The sequence below is a fragment of the Pleurodeles waltl genome, chromosome 4_2 (genome assembly GCF_031143425.1).
Source record: "Pleurodeles waltl isolate 20211129_DDA chromosome 4_2, aPleWal1.hap1.20221129, whole genome shotgun sequence".
Classification (NCBI taxonomy): domain Eukaryota; kingdom Metazoa; phylum Chordata; class Amphibia; order Caudata; family Salamandridae; genus Pleurodeles; species Pleurodeles waltl.
In genome coordinates this window covers 138,995,460-139,011,419 of record NC_090443.1, presented here as the reverse complement: position 1 = coordinate 139,011,419, position 15,960 = coordinate 138,995,460, and the positions used below count along the sequence as shown (strand labels likewise).

The following is a 15,960-nucleotide window of genomic DNA, read 5'->3' as shown; positions in this document are numbered from 1 at the left end:
ATGATGCACTAATGAGGGCTGGGACAGATCTGTAACCAGTATGCGGCTGCCTGGTGACACTGACTCAACAAATCACCGACTGTTCTCTTGGAATTCTATGACTACATGTAGCACACATATACAATCTAGGCATGAACACACACCGGTGAATATTAGAGGCAAGTCCACCCTCCCTCAGCACTGAGAGACTGATCTAACTAGACTCATTTCACCCTAATCTCACAGGTCTGACATGGACCAGAGGTACTGACATGACTAACTGGACATTTGCGCTGCTGGTCTCTCAAATGAGTCAGCATTTCATTTCACCTCTTACACAAAAACAATAGGCTAATACATGACTGACAATGCTCCCGCTACATTAGCCTCTCAGGAGGTTCATGCCTCCACATATATAGGAGGCATGTGAGAGACTCAAAGGCCTACCTTGAAGTTGTGGCATGCTATGTAGATGAACTGCCACACTCGAGTGTAACGTGTAGCTGAGATGCTATTCGCCTAATCTATCGCAGATCATTCAGGAATTACACTGCTACTTAAATAAGGCATTAAAGCTTATTGTCAGAGGGAAGCCTAGTGTTAACAGAGAGTTTGTGTTAAGACTTTAAGAACCTTACATAAATTTGATTTAAAAAAAAAAAAAAAAAAAAAGTGGGACAAAGTAACTTTTCCATACTTATAACATATTACGTAGAAAACTACAAGTGCAGCTCACATCTTTCCGTCCATTCATGTATTTTAAAGTTTTCCTGCATACTTCCAAACCCGGGTCACAACAAATGTTATAATTTCAAAGGGCAAAGTGGTAAGCTGGTACCATAAGACACCTTGTCAAACAAGCATTTGTAATGCAATGGGTCTTGTGTTTGCTTGAGTTACCGAGACATTAACGTTGTAAATTCCGAACTGGACTTTTCTTGTCACATAAATTGAAAATGAAACGGATTCATCCTGAACTATGAAAGCTGGATTTACCTCACAAACCTCTAGACAATTACATCATGCACCTTTTACAATCTGGCGTTTGAAGAAAATATGGCTCACAGTGTACTACAATGGGACTCTGAGGTGGGTGTGCCTAAAAAAGCTACTTCAACATGCTAATCTAGTCTTCGAGATCCGACCACAACTTTTGATAAAGCTGAAGATGAGTTTACTGTTCAGAAAGTCATCAGCAGACAAGATTGAATTCATTTTGAAGAATCAAAACAATGAGTAAACTTGGTGAATTACAATCTTACTTTATAATGCAATACACTGTTCCAAAATGAAAGAGAGAAAGGGTGAACACTAGGGAGTCCTAATTGTTAGGAGCAAGAGTCCTCACACACCCAGTTGGGTGTCATGCTTCATCATCGGACCAGCTCCTCGTCAGACAGGCGCTGCAATGTCTGACGGGCGCCTCCCATAGGGGGGGGCTCTTTGCCGGAGATCTTTTCTCAATGGTGCCACAATACCCCGCAAGTGTGTAAGGAGAAAAAAGAGGAGAGTTCAAAGAAACAGAGTAAAATTGGCTCAAGACCCTCACTAAGTACTATATTTATTTATCTGTGTGGGGTGATGGCCAAGATTAAAAATGTAACTGGAGAGTGAGATAGAGATGATGCTCGACAACTCTCTAACACTATATTCAACAAAGGAGGAGGTCAGGAACTACCAGACCTACCTCAAACTAGGGTCGACATGTTTCACGTCTCCGTGGTCCACAAGGATCCAATGACGCTTCTTCAGGACCTAATGTATTCTAAACTTCTCTAACTATAAACTAAATAAATAGGCTCTTGCACTCTATAACTGACAGTCAAAAAGTATCATCAGTCACTTACGCGAGTCCAACCTGACCCGGGCTTTCTGTTCCTATTCGTCACCCTGAAGATGTATAAAAGATATCAATATATGGGTTATGTACCAAATACCCTTGTTTCAACAGGAAAACAATACACATGACAAACTGTGTAACACAAGGTGATGGTGTTGGTGATGGCACACCCATGCCAAATAAATAAACAAAGATAGGCTTACCTTCCCAAATTGAGACAGGGCTTCATGGGATCACGCACGTTAGCCAGGCTTCCAAACACACTACTCATCAGATAGAAAAAACAGCAAGGGGACAAACACCTAAGTTATGATATCGAAACTCAAATCATCAAATCGACAAGAATGTTAAACATATTCAATGGTAATGGGAAACAAATGAAATAATAATATGAAAAAGGTGTTATTTCCATCTATTCAAAGTGACTCTAATAATCAACCCACATCATTTTGCTGCAACTCGTCGTTGTCAAACATAGTGGGGAACTCATGGAGGTTAAGAGATGCTGTCACTAATTGTTTAGCAGTTGGAAGTGACTACAATCAAGCTCAGCCGAAATTTAAATAAGCAAAGGACATGAAGTGTTCAATATACAGATTAATTCTCAAACACAGCTTGAGGCGATTCTTGTACACTAAAATGACCTCTGTAAGTCCAGCACGCGTGGCATAGGCTCGAGATTCAAACCTTACACGTCTCTAAGGCTAGCGATCGCGCGCGCACGTTCGGGGTGCCGCGATCCAACCTCCTAAACTTGGGAGGCCGGCATGTTATTTCCCAAGTGGTAAAAGAACAATAAGCTCCCGCCCGGAACACTTACTTGTGAGATCCTGGAGGCAGGTGCAGTAACCTACCCCTGGTCGCGCTCCCGTAGGTGCAGGGGAGACGCGAGCCACGGAGTAGAAATAGTCCAGCGCGCGGAAATCGACCTAGATGGCTGACACGCGCATTGCTCAGCAACGCGAGTGAGCGCCGAGCTAGATACCAGAAGCGGTTATGGTAGAGAGAAAATTGAGTCAGGAGGGGGTACTGCCTGACCACATACCCCCTCCTGACTCCATGAATGATTACCAACTTCTTCATAGTTATGATAATAACTATGTGAATAACGTTGGTACATGACCAGACTTGACTTATTCCCATGTTCCACTTCTATTTCACATTTTTATGGAACATTTAGGGCTCATTTACTTGTCACTTTCCACTATTATTTGCTCAGTACAGTAGTACTACTCCAAGATGGCCGCCATGAGTTCCCCATTATGTTTGACAACGACGAGTTGCAGCAAAATGATATGGGTTGATTATTAGAGTCACTTTGAATAGATGGAAATAACACCTTTTTCATATTATTATTCATTTGTTTCCCATTACCATTGAATATGTTTAAGATTCTTGTCCATTTGATGATTTGAGTTTCGATATCATAACTTAGGTGTTTGTCCCCTTGCTGTTTTTTCTATCTGATGAGTAGTGTGTTTGGAAGCCTAGCTAACGTGCGTGATCCCATGAAGCCCTGTCTCAATTTGGGAGGGTAAGCCTATCTTTGTTTATTTATTTGGCATGGGTGTGCCATCACCAACACCTTGTGTTACACAGTTTGTCATATGTGTATTGTTTTCCTGTTGAAACAAGGGTATTTGGTACATAACCCATATATTGAAATCTTTTATACATCTTCAGGGTGACGAATAGGAACAGAAAGCCCGGGTCAGGTTGGACTCGCGTAAGTGACTGATGATACTTTTTGACTGTCAGTTATAGAGTGCAAGAGCCTATTTATTTAGTTTATAGTTGGAGAAGTTTAGAATACATTAGGTCCTGAAGAAGCGTCATTGGATCCTTGTGGACCATGGGGACACGAAACATGTCGACCCTAGTTTGAGGTAGGTCTGGTAGTTCCTGACCTCCTCCTTTGTTGAATATAGTTTTAGAGAGTGGTCGAGCATCATCTCTATCTCACTCTCCAGTTACATTTTTAACCTTGGCTATCACCCCACACAGATAAATAAACATAGTACTTAGTGAGGGTCTTGAGACAATTTTACTCTGTTTCTTTGAACTCTCCTCTTTTTTCTCCTTACTCGCTTGCGGGGTATTGTGGCATCATTGAGAAAAGATCTCTGGCAAAGAGCCCCCCTATGGGATGTGCCCGTCAGACATTGCAGCGCCGGTCTGATGAGAAGCTCGTCCGATGATGAAGCTGGACACCCAACCGGATGTGTGAGGACTCTTGCTCCTAACAATTAGGACTCACTAGTGTTCACCCCTTCTCTCTTTCATTTTGGAACAGTGTATTGCATTATATAGTAACTTCCATTGGAGGGTATACACTGGACCATTAATCCTCCGAATCCCCCTCTTTTCTTGATGAATTACAATCTTAACCCTGCTTACCTATTCGCAGAGCAACCCAAGGTTTACAGCCATGGACATCAATGTTGATGCTACCCAGATTTATTTTGCCGATAAGCTAAAACAGTTACAAAACGGATCTCTTGTGACATGCAAACTCCACCCTGAACAAAGAGATGGTGCCAACAATCCAAATCCTAAATACTAAACCAAAGTTGGTGCACTTTTGCATGGTAGGACCAAATCCCACCAAGCCTCCTAGCTACTGCTAAATCCTTAAGTACAATGTGGTACAAAGTGTTCACAAATGAAGAGAGCTATTTAAATTCTGGTAGTGTTAAGGAAAATAGGATGTATGGCTCAGAAGTTTAAGTCCTGGTTAGCATTCAGCACTTAAAACGTACGAAGACTTGACCACTACATCATATCTCAACCATGCAAAAAGCAGGTCCCCCCACTGATTTCTTTCTCAAGGACTAGACGAGGAGGTCCTAGCAACGTCTACAACACTCCATACCAAAAATGCTTCTGTGTCTAGTTCTACTAAAGATAATTCTGCCAAAGAAACTACCTGGAAAATTACCCACACCTGATCATATCCAGAGGAAGAACTCCAAACCACCTCATTGATGGAACCAGGTGGTGGTAGTAGAGGAATGTACTGTTAAAATGTCTTCCCAAGAGAGGTCAAGCCAGGTGTCGAGGCAATGTACACTGAAGACCACTCACTTTAAACCAGAATTCTGTTTTCAAATCCTTTGATCATATTTGTGGTATTGTCTTTCCCCGTGGGTGCATATGGACTGTGTAATGTCAGTCTCTGAATGTTCCTCTATCCGGAGTCTATTTGCAGTTGGTGTGGTAGACCAATCTGGAGCCTGAGCAGGTAGCATACTTGCTGCTGGTAGAGCTTCTATTGAAATAGACACATAGCCTTATTGGTTGAATGTAAAGCATATCGAGCAATTTCACCTGAATCATTCCTCCACCTGATAAGTTGAATGATAATGCATATCTAGTTCCCCAATTTTAGATCTTTCATATATTCATGTTTGAATCATTACTAATTGTCAGGCTTGAAATCCTAGGTAGTTTTAAATAGCAGTAAACTGTAAAAATAACAAAGGCCTCAGTAGTGCCTGCTTGGTAGCACATCCACTGCATTTGAAACAACCTGAACTTCAGCCACTGAGGTGGTAGTGGCAGTTCTCCAACTCCGTTTTTGCTGCTCCTATGTTTTTTTCACCATTAAAGGTGTCAGCAACTCCACCTCCCAGAATTCTGGAATTGAAGCTGGAAGAAAATGTAAGTGCCCTTGCATCGGACACTACCTACATTCCAATACAGTTGGATGTATGCTGTGTCCTGGATTGTGAGGATGGAATTGATGAAGAGGAGTTTTGTCACAAATATAGTTAACAAGTATTTGTACCTCATGATGCGTGCTCCTATATACCATCTCAATATAGTGGTGAGCTGGAGGTTGTACAGGTACCTGTATCCTTTCTGTCTACATTACAACAAATTGACACTTTTCAACTATTGCTACCACAACATCCTGCAGTTCAGCCATATCAGCTCTCAATTTCGGTTGTACTCGCTCCACTGTCTTCACGATCTGCTCCTTTAACACCTACAACTCCTTGCCTACCTTCCCCTCCATCCCACCCGCACCTCAAATGGAAACATCTCCCAGACCAATCAGTTGACCTCGTGTCCCACCTCCTTCCGAGGACATAATTGGTGAAGATCTTTGCAGGGTCATTGATTGACCAACGTTTCCTTCTTAATTTTAAATAGCAGCCAATAAAATATGTAAAATATATACCTATTCTGAACATTTGGTCTGAAGGACTAACACAATTGACACCTGCTGCTTATCTAGTGTTGATACCAATTATAGAGAAAAATTATGTAGCTCCAGATTCATCTACAGAATGTATTATCGGTCAGACTCTGATCAAGCAGCTGCTAAACGAAGTTCTAAAAACGCCTATAACCCCAGCCTTTTGCCCTCTGGGCAGAGATAGGCACAGTGATAATTTGGGCTGCAGAAACAGTGGCATATATACATTAAAAAGGCCAAAGCTAAGGCAACTTTAGGGCATTGTGATCACCAGGTGTAGTACAAATTTGCACAATTGCTTAACCTTGTTCCTGAGGATAAGCAAGCAAAAAAATAAAAAAATGGGGGGGGGGGGGGGGGGGGGGCTCCTAAGGCAATCCTCATAGAAGGAGAAATTACGTTGGTGGCAATTACTGATGCAGCAGTGGGCGGCCTCATGTGAGCACCCCAGATTTTCATCACATGCTGATCAACAGTTCTGCCTTTCTCCGGTGACATGGCCACCTAGTAAACCTACAAGTGGCTGAATGGCTTATCAAGGCTTCATCCAAGGAAGAACCTTCAACGATCACCTATATCAGTCTGTTTCAGAGTTTGAATCTCATGTTGAACAAGGAAATCAATTTTAGGGTCACACGCAAGTTCAATGCTAGGGAGCAATACTTAACACATACAGTTGGAAAAGGCTTTCCCATCATTGGAGCGCGCAATCAAGCTCTATGCCTTTGCTTCTCTGTAGGTGCCAAATACCCCAAGATAAGAGACTGATAACATGGAAATGTGACTTATGTTATAAGCATCACAGAGGATGTATATCGCCACTGAAGACCCCAAAAAAGTTTTCCGAGTATAAATAACAGTCTTTTGTAAGAGGCTGGGGAATGGAAGCTATCAAGTTCAATAGCCTATTCAAGACTGTGCTGTCACCGTTATCAAGTCTGAGACGTTCCAGCATGTAGTTCTACAGAGGCCTTTGAAGCAACTAGTAATCTACCAGCAAATACCAACTACCTGTACAAGACGAACCCTTCAGCTGAACAGGCCCTCCACCTAACTTCATTAATCAGGCCATTTACCTAACTTCCTTAATCAGAAGAGCTTCTTCGAAGTTGAAAAGGAGGGCAAAATTGTGTACTATCAGGTGACAATCACGATGGTGGATGTGCAGACCTTTATGTGTACAAATACTGACAACATATTAGTGAATTCAATACGGCTGTGTCTGACTGGATTGGAAGAGCACACCCTAACATACTTTCACTGGGAGATCACTTTTTGAAGCACTTGTAATTTGAAATGTCTCAAATACATATTAACACCTATAGGATTCTAATGTGCTTAAAGGAAAAGCAATGCCTTCAGGATTTGTAATGACTAAATTGATGTATAGAAAATTAAGAGAGTACATGTATCAGAATGCCAGCAAAATATTAAACCAGAAGCCATGCCTATCTAGCTTCACAAGGTTCACATTCTTACCTGTGGCATTTGAAATGGTGAGCGGCATCCCCTGCAGTTGGTGGACCTGGATCCCAGAAGTTCCCAGAGAGCCAAGGCTGATGGCCTGCAGGCCGGGGATGGAGGACAACTGTGCAGGATTCAGAGTGACTGTGCCAGCAGGCATGGTTGAGAGGGTTTGGGTGCTCCCGGCCTGGCCCAGAGACATGCCCTGCATTGGGGTAAGAGTGATGGTCTGGGTCTGTGGATTTTGGACCTGGAGGTTCTGCAGCTGAATTGTCTGCCAGGTCACCTGTCCGTTGGGGCCCACTGTGGGTGTTCGGATGATGATGGGGCCGGAATTTGAGAGTGCCTGAAATGGAAAGTTCTGAAGGGCATCCTGTGAGATTGCCTGGGTTGTGAATGTCTGACCGGACAGCTGGGCGGCTTGGAGGGTCTGTATGGCGTTTCCCCCTTGAAGGAGTTGAGGCTGGATGAGAATCTGTTGCTGCTGCTGCTGCTGCTCTGCGTCTTTCTGCAAACTCTGCTGGAGCGCCAGACTGGCCTGTTGTATCTGTATGGCGTCGCTGACTAAATTTTGGAGACTACCAGACCTCTGAGGGGTCTGGACCTGGGAGTTTGAGCCGGTGGTGGCGCTGCTAGTTGTAAAATTCATACTGCTGCTGGTGGTACTGGCAAAACTATTGGCATTGGTGAAGTACATGCCAGAGTTGGCCTGTGAGGTTAGCTGGGAGGAGCTTATGGCAGACCCAGACGTTGCAGGCTGGGAGCTGCTGTCCTGAGAGCTGCTGCTGTTTATGGTCACTGCGTTTGAACTGGGAGCCAAGGTTGCTGCCCCCATACTGTTCACAGGCAGTAGCGTGATGTTCCCATTTAACGATAGGGGGAGATTAGCTAAATATTGGGCCTGGCCTGAGAGAACATTGTTGGCGAGGTTAACCCCTTGAATAGGAACACCTTGCTGAAGTATATTTGGCATGGCAGCGATAAGGTTACCAGCTCCAGCTCGATTAGTTGTTATGATCTGCTGGTTATTTCCAGGGACGATTTGAAACTGACCGGATGCATCCTGCTGCACGTTTAGCTGTGCTGGGCCTGTGGTAAACTGTAGCTGCTGCCCGTCAACAGTCTGGAACTGTGGGATCACTTGGTATTGAATGTTTGACATCATTCCTGGGAGACTAGCCAGCATTTGCTGGTTCTGCAGATTGGGTGCAGCCGTAACCACAAACTGCCCTGGTGCCATAGCACGGTTCTTTGAGGAAGAGTCTCCAGAGCCATCTTTAGAAGTGGTTGCCCCACCGGACGTGGAAATGATCTGCCAGCTGCCATTGGATGTCTGGGTGATCTGTGCATTAGACAGTTCGAGCTCTTGAGAGCCCTGTTGCCCCTGTCCAGTGGTTCCGTTTGGAGACTCAATCCTGCTGCACGTTGCGGCCAGCAGCGCCAAAGGCGACGGCTGGGAGTCCTAAACAAACGGGAAAGTGGAGAGATTAGAGCAATGACAAAGATAACCTAAAATACCGGACAATCTACAAACCGTGAAATGACAAAGAAATTATTGAAGAGATGAATCAGACCAGCACACCACATAACTGCAGGGGTCGATGTGATCCATCCCACTGTGGCAGGACCAGCATCTGCAATTTACTGCAGCCAGTACATACAAGACTGTTGCAGGTGAGACCTCCAAATACAATCTGGTCTCCTGACTTACTCTTCCCCATTTTGTTACAAGCAGCAAAGCCCATCACCTCTCTGGCAGTATCCACTTTCCCCACTGAGTGCAGGTGGTGCAAGATGAAACTTAAGGTGCAGAAGCCACTGAAAGATAAAGTCAGATCCAGGTCCTGAGCCCAAAACAAGCAGAGCTTTCATGTGGTTTCTGGCTGCCACCCACACTATAACCTTAAGCACCAGGAGTTAAAGAAAACATATTAACCTTCGATGTAAATCAGGAGAGGGCATGAGATACCTATCCAGTTGCTGAAGGTCACAATGTGAAATGAGAAAACCTAGTATTTTTCCTGACTTTCCAGTCTGACCAATCCGTGGGATCCTCGCTGCACTTAATTTTTCTTTTTTGCATTTATGCACTCTGAAATATTTCAGTTCAGGGTGTGTGCTATTTAAGTACCCCTTGTGCCTGCTTGAAATAGACTAGAATTCTGTTCCTTGTAAGAATCTATGTCACATACACGATGCACGTAACAACCGATTTGCCTCTTAATACACTAATAGCATTGTTCTCTTCAGGGGAGGGAGGGCAGAATATTTTTTAATTTGTGTTTAAAAACTTTCGGAATACATTTTTCTTTTTCAATTTTGAACAGTCTACCAAATTATTATATGGCATTTGTTGCACAGTTTACATCCCACACATTTTCAGGGCTCAGATGGTGCACGGGCTTAGAGCTCAGCCTGACGGTCCACTTGGCTCCACTCTACCTTGCAATTCGTTGGCTCACTCACCTCTTTAGATGTTCCGACTGCCAGCGTAGGCACACAAATAAATGGTATGTTGCATCTAAGTGCACGTAGGCAGCCATTCCAAAACATGAGTGGCATCGGAAGGCATGCTACTTACAGGAAAACATGACACCAATGAGTAATGTATTGGCAAATAATGCTAGGGTGATCCTAATGAAACGAATACGTATCTGTCTTGGTAAAATCAGGGGCGACCTCTCATTTAGCCACTGTCATTAGGCTGAACTATTAGCTTCAAAGTGTGAGGCAGAAAAATACGTGGTCATATTTGATTGGATTTGACTCTTATTTAGGAGAACATTGCAAGCCACTTTGCATCAGTGGGATACCCTAAACAACGCAGAATATTTTCGAACTTAAAAAATAGTCTTCTAAAGTAACATCATCACACTGATCTTGTCATAAATCTAGCAAGAAGAAATGTATATGAGCAAATCAGCGCCAAAGGGACACCATACAGGTTTTTGAATTGGCTCAGATTACGTCACGGTCAATTTTAGTGGCAAACAGGCTCTGCACCAACATTCCAAATCTTGAGAATGTGTAGGATGCTAAAACGTGGCTTGAAACCCCCATACAATCACAACAGCATGCTACTTACCTGTCCTCTGGGCTGGCTTTGCTGTTGAGTCTGGTTTTGTTGCTGATTCTGCTGCTGGTTGTTCTGCTGTTGGTTCTGCTGCTGGCTCGGCTGGCTCTGATTTTGCTGGAAGCGCTCAGTCTTCACAACGGACATGTCTTCCGAATTGTCCTGGTCAGAAAAGAGATATATATCTAGAAATAGGAGCAATATGGAAAACAATAAATGAATAAATCAAAATGTATAAATAGACTAAAATAAAAAGGACACGCACTAGGCAACATCTGGAAACAACCACTATAACCTGCTGAGCCTGAGCGTGGAGACAGAATGCTAAACGGTAGTCAAGGCTGTATTTAACTATCACAAAGGCCGGTCATTTCAGTGAAAATTGCCTAGCACCGAGTAGGTGAGACCTCAAAATTTACATACAACTAGTTCCGACGATAGAGGGTAAGGAAGGTCGTCAGGGTTATTTTTCTAGAAGACCAGAAAGACTATTCAGCACCCCATTTAGTGCTAACACGTGAGTACCATTTTCCAGCACTATTTGTATACCAATAGGACAAACTGGCTATTAGTAAAGCGTCATTCCATGTTGAAGAGATTATGCAAATACACACGTCCACCAAGAGCCTAAATTAATTAAGAGGAGCACAACTTACGAAAACTAGGCCGTTAAATATGTGCTGGTGCCACTGGGTATGAACAGAAGCATTTAGGCAACAATGGAGTTAACTCCATCACAGAAGACTCTCTCTGGCGTCCATAGGCCTATACCTAGTGAGAAATCAAGGCTTTACGAGTCGATCCAGGTTTCATTCCCCCCAAAAAAGGCACAGATATTAAACTAAGTGGAAAAGAGACTAGGGCTATTAATTATCTACTGATGACTGGAATAAGGGTTGGTTGAGGACAGGGAAAAAAAATTCCATCTGCAGGGAATTCCTATAGCCTTACGTCCATGACATATTGTTTGGGGTCAAGGACAAAAAGTTTTCATGTTTATTGTGTCCTTAGGATAAGTAGGCCAAACCCCCCTGCAGAACCAACACTTTTGGCTACAGGTTTAAAGTACCACACTATGAATCGAGGAAAGGCAATGTCTGCAGTTAAGGTAGTATTTGTGTCCATATGTTAATGCTGTTCGAACTTGTATTTAGGGTTCATTAATGCAAGCCTTAATTATTAGGGTGACCACTCCTAAGAAAATGTTTTAAGCCCAGACAGCACTATTGACAGTGGCACGAGCATAAGAATGTGTAGAAACATTAGCAGAGTTTAACAATTAGAAGCTATGTGTAATGCTCCAAAAATGATCTCTAGGTAGATACAAATATTTGCATAAGCTTGACAGCCAGAGATAATCTCTGCTTTCAAAATAAAATGGTCATTAAAAATGAACCTAGAAAAAAAAAATGTTATGCTAAACCACTGTGAAATGTTAGGTACCATTGCTTTAAGAGTCATTTATTAGAATGTGTAGATGCATGATAGTATTTCCCCCAAAATTTTTAGTGAAAAAATCAGTGTAACCAGTTACAAGATTATGAGAAACTGGAAAATAAACAAGCACCGGCAAAGCCAATAGGTCTGACATGCGTCAATGTGTTTTGACATGGATTTTGTAACACAAATTGTTGTTATGGGGTAGTTATGGGCCCCTCACCATCTTAAACACTGGCAAAAGTTACATATTTTTGGGTCTCGAAAAGCACACATTGCCACAGTAGTTCCTGGAACTGAATAAAATTACCTTACATGCCAATACGTTCCTTGGTAAAGAGGAGAATGCTGTCACTCACACTGAAGTCAGTTGAAAAATAGAGAAAGATATTGAATTTTAATAAAACAAAAAAGGTCCTGGATAACTAATTAGGTGCCCAATTCTGAAAGAAAATCACAAAAGTGCACTCACAGTATATGTCCTTGCATTCATGCGGGTTTTCAACTTTCAAGAATTCCTAAGAATTTACAGATGTAGGCTAGGATATCGTACTCCTAGAAAATATTTGGGAACTACATATTATCACAAGCAAATACGTATGTATAGATTTGCTCATATGAAAAGCTATTTAGCTTTTACAGGTTCACTTTGCCTCCAACCACTTTTTCTCCAACCCTGGAAGAAGTTTTACTTCTGCCCACATTAGGAGTAAATTTCCAACCTCAGTATGAGAAAAGATTAGAGAAGAGCTGGTGAAAACCCCTAAAGCATGCAAGTTAGGTGCGTACAGACTTAAAATGGCATTCCAACCTGGAACTATTGCTTACTCCGATCTCCAGCCCTAATATGTAGATGTGATGAAAAGTGCAAAATAAGGGAATTGCTAGTATTCAAACCCTAAAATGGTACGAGCCCTGGCATAATCAGAGAGACTATTATCCGAGCACTTACCTGTTGAGATTGCTGCCATAGTTTGTTGCCACACTACATGGCACCAGTGGGACAAGTGGATTTTGTTTTGTACAGGACAAGTAGATTTATGAGGCAACCTGTCCCATGGACAAGTCGATATTTTATCAAATTACACACCCATGGATCATATGTACGAAAATGTCTTTCAACTAATCACAAAATAGTATTTAACACTATGTACCGTGCACTGGTACTGCTAGGCTTACCAGGAGAAGATAATGTATAGCCACAGCACGCTGTGGTTAGCTAAACTTATTGCACACTGTCTAGTAGCAGACATGCTCACCAGGGCAAGAGCCCTGTAACAGAAATTAGGTGACCCACACCCCGAAAGTATTTGATAGCCAAAATATATGGCCGATTTTCACAGTGAAAAATGTATAGCTTTCATCTCAGACAAAATGCTATGTTTAAGGTTTGCAAACCATTAAAGACAAATATTTAAAGCCAGGAGGGAAGCTTGAGAATGGCAACACATGCTCCTGATCTCATTCTAAAAAGTAGAATGCACAGGATGTCTGGATCTTTAAAAGAGGGCGAGATGCAGCACGGAAAGAAGTGAGGGATGTGTCACCAGGGCACCAAATTTGAAGAGCATTGCGTTAGGTCTGCGAGCCATGTTAAATGACATCGCATCCCCACCATCATCAAACTTGTTCGTACCCACCCAGCAAAGATAAATTATAGGGAAAACTTGGAAACTCAAAAACATAAAATACAATTATCTAAAAAACTTGTAAACTCCTTCCTGCAAGTCCATAAAATTTTAACTGGTGGCTACACCGATGTTCTCTCCATCGCTGGTACATATGGCCATAAGGACTTGCTTCCCATTACTTGTCACAAGTCCCCAAGTTGCCACCCCCTCGTTGTTTCCTCCTCCCTCTTGTCTTATCTGTTTCATAGTTCCAACAACCGCACTGGCAATGTATTTGTTTTAAACAAGCAAGCGAGGCCCTTAGCCCTGAAACGTGCCTATTGGGGATTAGGCCTAAACACGAGAAGAAAAATATAGTTATTGACCTCGCCCTGTTTACAACTAAAGAGAAGGACTTCGATGAGTACCTCCTTGCCAAAGGAGGTGGTTTCTACGCTCTGTGCGACAACACACTGCAATGGCGAATAAAAAGAGGGGAAAAATCTGAAACTATGGAACCAAAATAAAGAGGAGCAAAACGGTTCAATAACTCATAACTTAGTTACGGTAAACTACGTAACTATATATTTTATCATAATACCGGAGAAGCAAAAACGTTCCCAACTATATAAAACAGACATAGGCGTTATTTAAAGTCTGCAAGTGGTTCGTTTAGCAGCCTTGAAAATCTAATTTAATGTATACTGCTTGGAAGTTCAACTACAGGGAGCTTTCATTAGCACATTTTAATACGAGGACTCCTAGGTGTTGGCAGTGGTACTACAAATATAAAACTGCCTCTTAGGTCTGTGAGCGCTCCTGCAGGAGCTGCTCTCTTTTGAGTGATATAGATAGCAGCAATAATGCAGCCTTCAGAAAACATTTAACGTTTGTCAGACTAAGCCTTCATTTTTATGGAAACAGTGGCAGCTCTTGCAGCGCAATACACGCTATCACAGCAGCTACAACATTAGCTACGTTTTGAGTGTATTTCTTGTAACAAAATGGATACAGACGGAAACACACAAGAATATAAATTAACCTGCGTAGAAAATACTGCAGTAATGCAGATACAGATCAGCACTTTAACAGATGGTCAGATGTAATTTTAAAATTTATAAGACATTAAGTGTATTGTAATTCTCAATATGTGGTCCCACTACCACCAGCACCAAGTCATTTGATGTTTACAAAGCTCCATTTCAGGAAATCCGTGACAGATTCTGCCTGGGCGGTGGGAGGTTGTTGAGGGGCTGCAGCTCTGCTCTCTCCTCCCCTGACCCGCCCGCTCCCCAGAAAGGGCGGGAGACAACGCCTCCGGGGGGCGGATGAGGGGTGATCAGCGGCGGGGCGGAGGGAGGGGCTGCGAGAAGGTGCTTTCCCCCAACCCCCTTCCGAGTCCCTGTGGGCAGGGCTGGAAGGAACACCGGGGGCCGGCACGGCCTACCCTCTGCTTCCTCCCGCCGCCCTGTCTTAAGCCGCGGCCTCCACCCCTCAGCCCGCCTCAACATGCTCGCGCTCTCACATCTAACACAGAGCACGAGCCGTTCCCGACTTTTTCCCCACAAAGCCACCTCCAACTAACAGTTTTCTTACCGCTCATATTCTAGGGTGACCGGGACGCGAGCGCTCACTCAAACCAAAATCCCGCGTACCCTACATCCACCGATCTCGTGCTGACGAGGCAAGCGGGCAACCTAACTTAACTGCAGGGAAAAGGGACTCGACGGTGAAGGGGTGGGGACTAGCTAACGTGACAGGCTGGTGGACCACTCCCAGTCGGCTGTGGGAGGCTCCAAAGCCCGCCTTCCTTGACTGGTAGAGGGAGGGTTGGCCAATAGACGAGGGAGAGGGCCCCGCCCTGTAGGGGGAGGGGATGTTTAGAAGGAGGAATGTGGTGGGGTGAGAGGGGCGACTGTTTTTTTTCATTTCATCCCGCCCATTTTTAATCATTTCCTTTTGCGTGGCGGGGCAGTTTGCCAATAGTAGCATGAGCTTCTGTGATAGACGGATGAGCAACCTATAGGAGCGGAGAAAGGGAGGGGACAAACCAGGATGGAAGGCAGGTTGGGGTGTGGATGAGGTGTGAGGTGGGTTGGGCACGAGGGTCTGGGGGAGTGAATGGCGGTCGTGGCGCCATTATTGTCAATTCAAAGAGTTTGTAAGGAGGTAGTTAGAAGCGCTCTGAAGTTATTTCGCTTACCTGCTCGCGGCGTATTGCGTAGCCGATTATATCCTTGTACTGAATCCGCAATAGAACCACCACTCCATGCTTGAAAATGCATACAACTTATGTATTTTGTTTTGGGGACACGACTAAGGTAATCGCAAATTAAAAGAGCGCAAAACCACCTTT

The 15,960-nt window shown here is 43.5% G+C and overlaps 1 protein-coding gene across 2 annotated transcripts in view; it reads right to left on the bottom strand.

Annotated features, from left to right (window-relative positions):
* Positions 1 to 15,367, bottom strand: part of SP1 (Sp1 transcription factor) — a 136,591-nt gene extending 121,224 nt beyond the window's left edge. The window contains exons 1-3 of one of the 2 annotated variants that reach the window (XM_069230964.1): positions 15,201 to 15,367; positions 10,570 to 10,719; positions 7,500 to 8,946 (exon numbers count right to left, since the gene is read on the bottom strand). In XM_069230964.1, coding sequence (XP_069087065.1) covers positions 7,500 to 8,946; positions 10,570 to 10,704 — 1,582 coding nt within the window. In that variant the 5' untranslated portion in view covers positions 10,705 to 10,719; positions 15,201 to 15,367. Of the gene's footprint in view, positions 1 to 7,499; positions 8,947 to 10,569; positions 10,743 to 15,200 lie in introns of both variants that reach the window. The other variant, XM_069230963.1, reaches the window with a different exon arrangement.
* Positions 15,368 to 15,960: the final 593 nt, after the last annotated feature.